This window comes from Lepisma saccharinum, chromosome 8 (assembly GCF_977018435.1).
Source record: "Lepisma saccharinum chromosome 8, izLepSacc3.1, whole genome shotgun sequence".
NCBI classification, from domain to species: domain Eukaryota; kingdom Metazoa; phylum Arthropoda; class Insecta; order Zygentoma; family Lepismatidae; genus Lepisma; species Lepisma saccharinum.
The window spans coordinates 38,396,138-38,406,543 of NC_139236.1; the positions used below are offsets into that span (position 1 = coordinate 38,396,138).

Genomic DNA, 10,406 nt, shown 5'->3' on the forward strand with positions numbered 1-10,406 from the left:
ACATAGGTGGTTCTAGATATAAAATGTATGATAACACATATTCAACCTCTACATTAAAATAAAAACAAGTTGAATGCATCTTCTGTGATACTCTGAGAAAATGTCTCCAATAACTCAAATTGCATTCAAAGGGAGTATGATTAAATTGAATATTAATTAAACTATGTTGTAAAGTAAAGTACATACGAGTAATTCATTTGTAGTGGAAGTTTTGTAAAATAAAAATTATGTGAATTCATGTTCAGCTTTGTACACCCACCTCGTAATGTGAGTATATGTAATTGTTATGCATTAAGGGCATGAGGGAAGAATTTCTGTGTGACCGTCCTCTCTGCGGTGCCTAGAGCACTGTTGCCAACTTAGATCTTTTTAAGCTAGGTCTGGCTCTTTTGTGTACTCGTTTGGCTGTGAACTGGGGCACACGCCTCCCTGCCCCACTATGGTGCCATCACTGGCTCCGGCTTACAGATACCAATTTTTGCCATAAGTAAACACTTTGCACGTGCTGCATCGCCCCACTCCCTCTTACCTCCCCAGCTACATTTTTTTATAGCACCTTGGCTGATGTGAAGAGGACGTACTACAAGGGTCGTTCAAGGTTGACTAAGACTTTCGTGCGTAAAATATTAATGAATCAATGTAGCGCTGCATTACTTCGGCACGACAGACCATGATTCCTTGCGAGTAACCATGATCCTTTGCGATGCATTTGGCGCATGTGCAGTAGTGTAAACAAAGATGGCGGCAAGTAGTGTATCTGTTGCTGTGGAACAGCGGTGTATAATGAAATTTCCCGTGAAGGAGGTGAAACCTGCTGAAATTTGGTGTAGACTGCAAGCACAGTATGGTGAACACTGTCACGGGCAAGTGTACGAATGGTGTCAACAGTTCAGTGAAGGGTGGAAATTGGTAGCAAATGAACCGCATGGACACGTTCACCAACTGCAGTCACTTCGGTGAATATCGCGTGTGTTGAGCAAGTTATCCTTGAAGACCGGCGAGTAACAGTGCGTGACATAGTGCATACAGTCAATATCAGTGTTGTACGTGGGGCCTTCGGAAGAAAAGACCTGGAATGTTGTCGAAACATGTCATTCTTCTCTATGACAATGCCAGGCCACACACGGCTCATTTGACTCAAACAACACTGGCCAACTTGCACTGGGAGCTTTTATCGCGCAGTCCTTACAGTCTAGATTTAGCCCCCAGTGATTTCCACTTGTTTGGGGCTCTTAAAGAGCATTTGGGCAGGATGCACTTCCAGACAGATGAGGAACTCAAGAACGCTGTCCTGCAGTGGTTACGACACCAACCTACCTCTTCCTATGCCAAAGGCATCAAGGAACTTCCACAACGATGGCAACGGTGTCTGGATGTTCAGGGGAGAATACTTTGAGAAACTGACATAGTTTGGTGCTTCTATGTTTTGTAGTATTCAAGTATGTATATTTCCTGTCTAGAAATAAAAGTCTTGGTCAACCTTGAACGACCCTTGTAATATTATTATCAGGGAATCCTTTTTTGATTTCATACGACCATCGGTGGATTATTGAGATGGTGATGCCGCCGGATCTAGACTCTTCCACAACTCGACCACTAGGCTATCCCTTCTACAACGCTCCTTGTTTTACAGGCTGCCAGAAATCTACAACAAACTTCCCCTGGATGTAGATATTTTCCTTCCAGAATGTAATTTTTATGTATTACTGACAAAGAACATGTAAATCTATCCCATCTTGTTATTGTTTTTATCTTTTGTTATTTTTTGTTTCTACTTTATGTTGTTTCAGTGTAAAATGGCCAAATAAGACTGTATCTGAAACTCTGAGTAAATAAGTAAATAAATAAATAAATAACATATCATAGATCTGGAAGTCTACATTCAAATGGACTAGCTGATGGTTGCCTTCCCTGGACATAAGAAGGTGTCTCCCTGATGGTGTAGTTGTAACACTGTCCCCTTGTAATCAAGGAGTACCAGGTTTGATCCACATTGGGGATGCATTGCACAGTGATTTGATTACACTTTAAACTGTAGGTCCAGTCCTGATAGCCTATCTGAGCATAAATTGAACTTAAAACAAACATTGATTTGGGCATAAGAACAGGAAAATTTCTACAGAATATAATGAACTTTTGTTGCAATTATTATTAGTGATCAAATGTGAATGTCTGTTACAATTAATGTAATTACTAATTTACTTTTACAGTTTCAAGGAAATGATTTAATGTAATGTAATAAAATCAAAAACTCAATATGCTGACCAAGGCAGAATTTATTTTATTTTAAAACATAAACTAAACGTTACGTTTCAACCTGCTAGCAAGGTCTTCTTCAGGCTTTTCATTTGTATTTGGTACAGTGTCTGAAGAAGACCTTGCTGGAAGGTTGAAACGTAACGTTTAGATTATGTTTTAAAATAAAATAAATTCTGCCTTGGTCAGCCTATTGAATTTTTTGGTTATCATGGAAACAAGGCTTAATGGTGTTATCAATGTAATAAACTGTCAACTTTGGTACCTAATGTAATACATACAGAAAAAAAGACTGCAAAAAGGAACTTAAATACTGCTGTGAATTATAATAGCATAATTATTCATATTACTTGCTGATTTTATGAGGAATTATAATATGCTCAACAAGTATTCTGTGTTATACATGTATCATTTATAATAATCATGGAGCATTCATTCTTGAATCTCTGAGTAAGTTTCTTCAAAATTATCAATAAAGAATAATTCAATTTATTATGATCTGTTTCTTTATTTTCTCTTGCAGCTCTATTTCTTCACGGTAGAATTTGGCTTATGCAAGCAAGATGGACAGTTGCGAGTGTATGGAGCAGGCCTCCTCTCCTCTGTAGCTGAGCTCCGTCATGCTGTCACAGCCAGTGAAAAGATCAAACGATTTGATCCCGAAGTAACATGCAAAGAAGAATGCATCATCACGTCTTTCCAAAATGCATACTACTACACCGATTCATTTGATGAAGCCAAGGAGAAAATGAGGTAAATATAAATTTCATCACATAGGATACTTTTTAATTTTCTTCTTACACAAGCATCTAATTCACTTACTTCTGGAAATTATTGTTTTCAAGTGGTTACAATTGTCTTGTATGAGGGGTGTTCAAATAAGAATGAGCATTTTTCTACCCAATAATGCAGGAAACAATAGATGGAATGGTAGATGCATTGTCATGTTAGCCACATTTCATTTACCACACCCTTTATTAAAAGCACATCAAAGAGGGAAAACTATTATCTAGTATTGTGAAGTGCATAATTACTAAAGACGAGAAGTTGTGGCAAAATAAATTAACAAAAATGGCAGGCAAAACGGCAAAATAAACATCGAAAATGGCATTAAAAAGACATGTGTTGACATTTTAGGGCATCTGAGCCCTACACACACATACATTATGCGACAATTAAGAATGAATGTAAAGAAAAATGTACATACATTTTGAGGCACTCAAAATATGTTTTTCTTAAGCTTGATTCTGTGGGAACATCTCGTTTGCTATACATTTCCAAAAAGTTCTGATTTTCAACTTTCCAGAGTGGAATGTCGACCAACATATAAAAGCCTTACATAAATCATAGGCAAACTGAGAGCAGTGTGACGAAGCTTCTGTTAACACTGGTAAAAGTTGCATAGTTTTACTAGTGGCCCCCCCCCTTTATTGATAGCTGCAGACTTATGCTTGGCAGTGATAGTGATTAATTGCTGCGAGACAAAATAATGCTTTTCAGCACTAACTGTTTTTTCACAGTTTGCAGAACAGCACCGATCCATCTGTTGAAAACACATCTGATCCAAATTCCGTAATTTTTGTCAGTTTGGCTCTCAGTGAAAGGCCTACTTTAGGTATGGGAAATGCCCCAGAAAACACAAAACTGACAACCAGAAGCATACTCTGAACAAGACTGAACTGAGAGAGAGTTCATTGACATTGAAATGCAGTCACGTGATACCTCCACGGGCGACATGGCCTGGCAATGTCCCTTCCCTCCCTCTACTCATAGTGACTCAGTTTTATGAGAGAGAAACAGTCTGCATTCATGACCTACTTGAGTCGGTCGATTATATTTAGAATTTCTCAAAAGTGGCAAATATAGGCATTTTAAGGAAGAAATGGCACTTATGAGAAATTTTTGTGAAAATAGGCAAAATATGGCATTCTTCTTTTTTTTACAAAGTTTTATCACCTTTAGAGTGCAAATTGGGAATGAGTGGTTTAAGGCAGGAGTGTTTGGTTGAGTGAAATCATTTCAAGAAGGACAAAACTGGGTGTGTCAGCACCCAACAACACTTGCATGTAATAATGTCATGCAGTTATTCATTGTTCGATATGTGGACAACCAGAAACCAACTTTGGTAGTGGTATTGGCAAAAGTATATTGCAATTGACATAGTATGTTTACACTGCAATGGTAATAAAGATGTTCTAAACAATTCCTCATTATTATTTGGATTCTTCCCTAAGGTTGCCGGCCACTCTAGGACCAAGATAAAATTCCAGTATAATTCCCAGTTTTCAAGGCAAACTTTCCAAACATTCAAGGGTACAAGGAGATATTTTCTCTATTTCAACCTTACGTATTACCGCATCTAACCAACACACCCATACACACACACATATATATATATTAACAACATAAAGGGTCTGTGCGATTCCAACGTATCCAAAAAATTATATTTCAATTCAATTAAAACAGTATATATATATTTAATTTAAGGTGAGGAGTTTACATTTATCATTTCACATACTGACTCAAAATACATCTACAAACACAATTCACTAATGTTACGGGATATACTAATTTACGAAAAATTGTTAATTGTGTAAGAATTTCAAATTCAAATTTACCTAATCAACTTCAAGATATCTAACAAAGTAGATTGAAAAAAAACATGTTTTATTTTCCACACATCTTTCTTTTCTTTCAATAAAAATGAAAGCTAAACTGTGCAAAACTTGCCTCAGGGCATTTATAAATATGTATAAATTCAATCTGATTTGGATTAATAAAAGTTGCAATTTTTGACATCTACGGAGGAAAATTGATGCACAATTCATGAATAATTCCCAGAATTCAAGGAGTATTCACCCTGTCCCTGGATATGAACACTTCTTTTTGCACCTTTTGTTTATTTACTGTGTTCATGGCTATGTCATACTCATTGTCAAATTTAACCTGCTGCAATACAATCCAATATAAAAATTACAAAACAAGCACACATTGTTATTTTTATCACTCTTTATTTTCACCTTTCAGGGATTTTGCTGCTACTATCCAACGACCATTTGGAGTGAGGTATAATCCATACACACAAAGTGTGGACATCCTAAGCAATGCACAGAAGATAGCAGCTCTCGTTTCTGAACTGAGGGGTGACTTATGCATAGTAACCAACGCCTTGAAGAAGATACATGAACAGGACGAAACTGTTGATGTTGCGGGCATTACAAGCATGCTTCACCAAGGCATTGATTTCAAGGAGCAGTTAGAGAAAGATTGAGATTAAAACGATAGCTACAATATAAAATTAGCTTTCAGGAACAAATGCTTTCCTTACATGTGCTTTAATTTGCATTCAATTTGTACACCCCAAAACATACATTCCAAATACTGAAATTTTTTGCTGAAATCACATGGTATAAATCAGTTGTGATTTGTAGATATACGAGGTGTGTCTAGAAAAAACCGGACAATTGTTACAAAATCTTTTATTGGTTATTTTGTACAATATGAACATTATCTCCTTCAAAATACTCACCTGCACTTTAAATCTGGTTCCTTTCAATACTGATTTGACCTTTGGGAATAAAAAAAAAAGTCGCACGGAGCGAGATCCAAGATAGGGTGGATGTTCTAACACTGGGATCCCATGCTTGGCTAAAAAAGCCTTGACTAACAATGCCCTGTGGGCAGAAGCATTGTCCTGATGAAGAATCCATGACTTGCTTTTCCACATATCAGGTCATCATCTTCTTACTCACTCAAGAAGGGTTGTTAGCACCATAATGTAATAATGTTGGTTCACAGTTTGACCTTCAGGTACCCAATTAACGTACACAATCCCATGGATTTCGAAAAAAACAATCATCATGGCTTTGAATTTTGATTTGCTCATTCGAGCTTTTTTTTTGTCGTGGCGAACTTGGGCTGTACTAATACATTGGTTTCAGGATCGTAGATGAAAAACCACGATTCGTCACAGATTATCACTCTCTCTAAGAATGTAGGGACTGTTTCAATGTTTGTTAAAATGCCACCACAAATGTTCTCGAGTGTCCTTTTGTTTCACTGTCAGGCTTTATGGCACCAATTTTGAACACACTGCGTTCATGTTGAAACTTTCGTGTAAAATCTGACGAACACTTTCTTTGTCAATTCCTGTGAATTCAGCAATAGCTCGAATACTCAAGCGACGATTTTTTTTTAAACAATTCACCGACATTTGCAATGTTTGATTCTGTTTTTGACATGCAAGGCCGTCGAGGACGTGAGTCATCCATGATTAATTCCCTCTTTAAACCCTTGAAACCACTGAAACACTTGCATGTGTGATAAACACTCATATCCGTACACTTCCACAAGCTACAGCTGAACTGAGCGCCACGCACCCTGGACAATCACACAGCATATCACGTCATACACTCATACACCGCTTGACCTTGACGCACTTGCAGTTTGTCGACAGCAACATCAATCCATTTTTTTCTAGCCACACCTCGTGTATTTCTTATGTTTTCTAAAGTTTAAATGACCTGTGTAAGTGGTAAATATACAGACTGAAGCTGTTGGTATGATAATGAAACAAAAGTTAGATCCCAAGACACCACAAAAATGTTTAGTAATATACACTCCTCACAAAAAGTTTGGAATACTGTTGTTAGGCAATAGGTGATAGGCACGGCCTTGGAATGCAACAACACAACGCATCTGTCTGCCGGATGTTCTCATGGTTTCGCCCACCTATGCCTATCACCTCTTGCTAGGGTGACCGTAATATTTTGACTCAATAATGGAACATCCCAAGGAGGTCAGTTTACCTCCCTCCTGAAAGATCGGTTAGGCCTAATTATTGCTATTATTAAAGTATTATTATTATTCATTAAAGTATGGGTCACATACATGATACATTATAAGCAATAAATGAAATATGATCTTCCGTTGTCAAAAGGTATTAATTACCTTGTGGAATGGCAGAAGTATTAATCAGAAGAACCAATATTAATGAGAGCAGCTTTATTCTTCTCCAACCGTTCATAAAACTCCCCACATATCTGACACACAACGTGAGATATGTCTTTTAAGTTTGTCAAGAAGCAGGAATTGAAACTTTTGTTGTATGTCCATATTGAAAGTACATATACCCTTCTTGGCCATACATTCTCGACGTCAATGGAACATTTTCTTTGCTATGAAGTGCTTGAAACACAGTTCAGTTGTTTCGTCACGGTGTTTACATGACTCTACTTTAAAAATTCCATCAACATTCTTTTTAGCATGAAATATTGATTTGGTTTTTAAGATAACTCTTAGACTGTTACTAAATGGGACAAATAGTGGTTTCTATGGATGGAATGGCCGGGACATGCCTCTGAAATGGGACGAATGGTCACCCTGCCTATGGCCTACTATAACAACATTCCAAACTTTCATAAGATTTAACAGAATTTTGGATGAAATTTACAGAATATCTATGACCCTCTAACAATACAGCCCTCCTGATCACCCCAAACCTTCACTGTACCTATGGTTTCACATGTAAATCCCAAAAATTACCAATGTTTTTACCTTGGTGGAGAAATACTTTTTCTTCAGTGAAATTCATTGGTTAACTGTATCATTCTTCATTGAAATAAAATCTGATGTAACATAAAAAAAAGATAGATTGATTTGGTGTTTTATGTCCACTTTATGCACAGTAAGGCTAATCGGGACTGGACCTACAGTTTAATGTGGCATCCGAACCACTATGTGCCTCCACCGGCTATCAAACCCAGGACCCCTTGGAGGAAGGAAGGAAGGAAGAAAAAAAAAACCTTTAAATACAAGAATGAACTGATGAAAAATATTGATATACATACTCTTTTTAAACAAAGTACCTTCCCACATGGAAATTCAATTCCTGTATTAAAATTAGGGATGGGACCGATTAATCGGTACTCTATCGGTATCGGCCGACCGATTAATAGGCATATCGGTTTATCGGTAAAATTACCAATTATTTTAGTGATCCGATATATCAATAAATATCTGATAAATTAGTGCAAAATTCTGCCATTTTGTTATAATTTTTATGGATAATCTTCATGCTCTACTTTCTAAAAAAGTAAATGTCTAAATGTGCAACTTCTTTTGCACTGCAGTCACCTTGAAACAATTTATTAAGGAGGTCAATGAACCTTTCCGGTTCTTCAAGGACCATTTCTAATTTCACATCTTTTACATCGGATTGGTAGAATATCGGTAAATTTTATATCAGTACTCTATCGGTATCGGCTGTAATTTCATATTGGCCCATCCCTAATTAAAATTGATTTCACTGAATTCTAAAAATAATAATAATAAATAAATAAAGACTAGTGAAGAGACATTCATGATGGAATCTGAACCCCAAACTTTTTAATATCTATCCATTGAGATTATGATGGGAAACACAAATACATATGTGACACTCAAAATAAACTCCATATACTTCCACATCTTGGAAGTTTTTGATATTTTTCAAAGCTCTATATAAACTACATTTTTGGCGATCAGGAAACAAAACTAATATGAGAGTTAGTGTATAACTTAAAATCCAATTTTACAATAAACCTTTAAAATATAGTGCATCGTTTAGTAGGGCAGAGGGCAACATGAGAGGAAGGGGGGAATAGATTGACAATTTTAAGACAACAATAACTGTCATAAATTTAGAGCCCTTCAGCTGGAATTTTTATAGCTGCTAAATATGTACCTTCAAGGACCGGTCTGGTATTTAATTTGAGTAAAATCAGTCATGTTTCAAAATGGTAGATGGAAACTTATTTCCAATGTTGCACTGGGTGAGATAATGAGCTGATATTTTTATAACAGTGCAGGAAACGGGGGGGGGGGGGGGGGGGTACCATAGAGTACTGATTCAGACTTACTTACATTTCAATAAGACATATCTTGAACTTAGTACAATCAAATTCTGCAAAATGCACTTGTCGGGGCGAGTCATTTCATAATTTTATTTACAATTTCCACTTTTGCAGAAACATCTCATCTCCACCTTTCTATTTATAAGCACTGCCCATTAAAAGTTGTTCTTACGTAATGAGTGGAAAGATGAGGCAGGGGGAAATATTAATTCACTAAACATGGGTACAAGCCGTCATAAAATAAATAAAATTCCAGTACTGATATTAAAAATGAAAAATGATACAGACTTAAGTTGTAATATTTTGCATACAGAACTAATTAAATGCAAAATAATCTAACACAGTTATTTTTAGTGTTTTTTTATTTTCTAACAGTTATTTTTAGTGTTTTTTATTTTATCTCAGACATTTCGTTCTGGTTTCCCAGAACTTTTTAGCTACACCAAAATATGCATACAACAACAACAACCTCACATGGCTAGTGACCTTTAAGAAGAACATAGAACTAATTAAAACGATACATTTTGCTTAGATCAACGATCTGGAAAACATGCTCAGATTAATCAAGACTGACCTACAGTTTAAAGTGGTATCCAAATCACTGTGCAATATGGCTCAAATTGAACCAAGAATCTATTGATTACAAGGCAATAGCATTACCACTATACCATCGAGGAGGCCCTTGGATGATCTGGAAGGACTACTTACTCACTTCCAACAACATTATTTTCTGATACCATTGTCTTTCTTTTCTTGTTATACTTGGAGCAATGACACCGTACAAGGAAAAATTCCATTATTCATCATGTTGTATTCAAATAATTGCTTTCTAAAGAAACCTTTACAAGTTATAGTGTGAAGCACTTATGCTTATTTACTTCACACTAATGGGTAGGGACACAAATTTGTGGTAAATTAAAACTTCGGAACTGTAAAAAAATGTTGCATGGGCAATATATACGAGTTTTGAAATCAAACATCTGCATGTACTTTATCGACAGGGCCACACATATTTAGGATTAGAAAAAGATCAAGATTTCACTACAAAAATTGGGCACATTTTGGGATCAAAAGCAGTATACATAAAATGTCATTTCGGTGTTAAAATTGTGAATATAATCCTAAATTTGATACAAAAGCTACACTTATCATACAAAATAAACATTTCCTTTCTGATAGCACATTTATGTAGTTATCAGAGCATTAGGCTTATTCCTGTATAAAGGAGTCCATTTTTGCTTGTGAAGTATTTACAGC

General features: G+C 36.2%; 1 protein-coding gene across 1 annotated transcript in view; it reads left to right on the forward strand.

The window, feature by feature from the left end:
• Positions 1–10,406, forward strand: part of Trhn (tryptophan hydroxylase) — a 307,044-nt gene that overhangs the window by 293,762 nt on the left and 2,876 nt on the right. The window contains exons 11-12 of the mRNA XM_083127788.1: positions 2,780–3,009; positions 5,284–5,498. Coding sequence (XP_082983914.1) covers positions 2,780–3,009; positions 5,284–5,498 — 445 coding nt within the window. The remainder of the gene's footprint in view (positions 1–2,779; positions 3,010–5,283; positions 5,499–10,406) is intronic.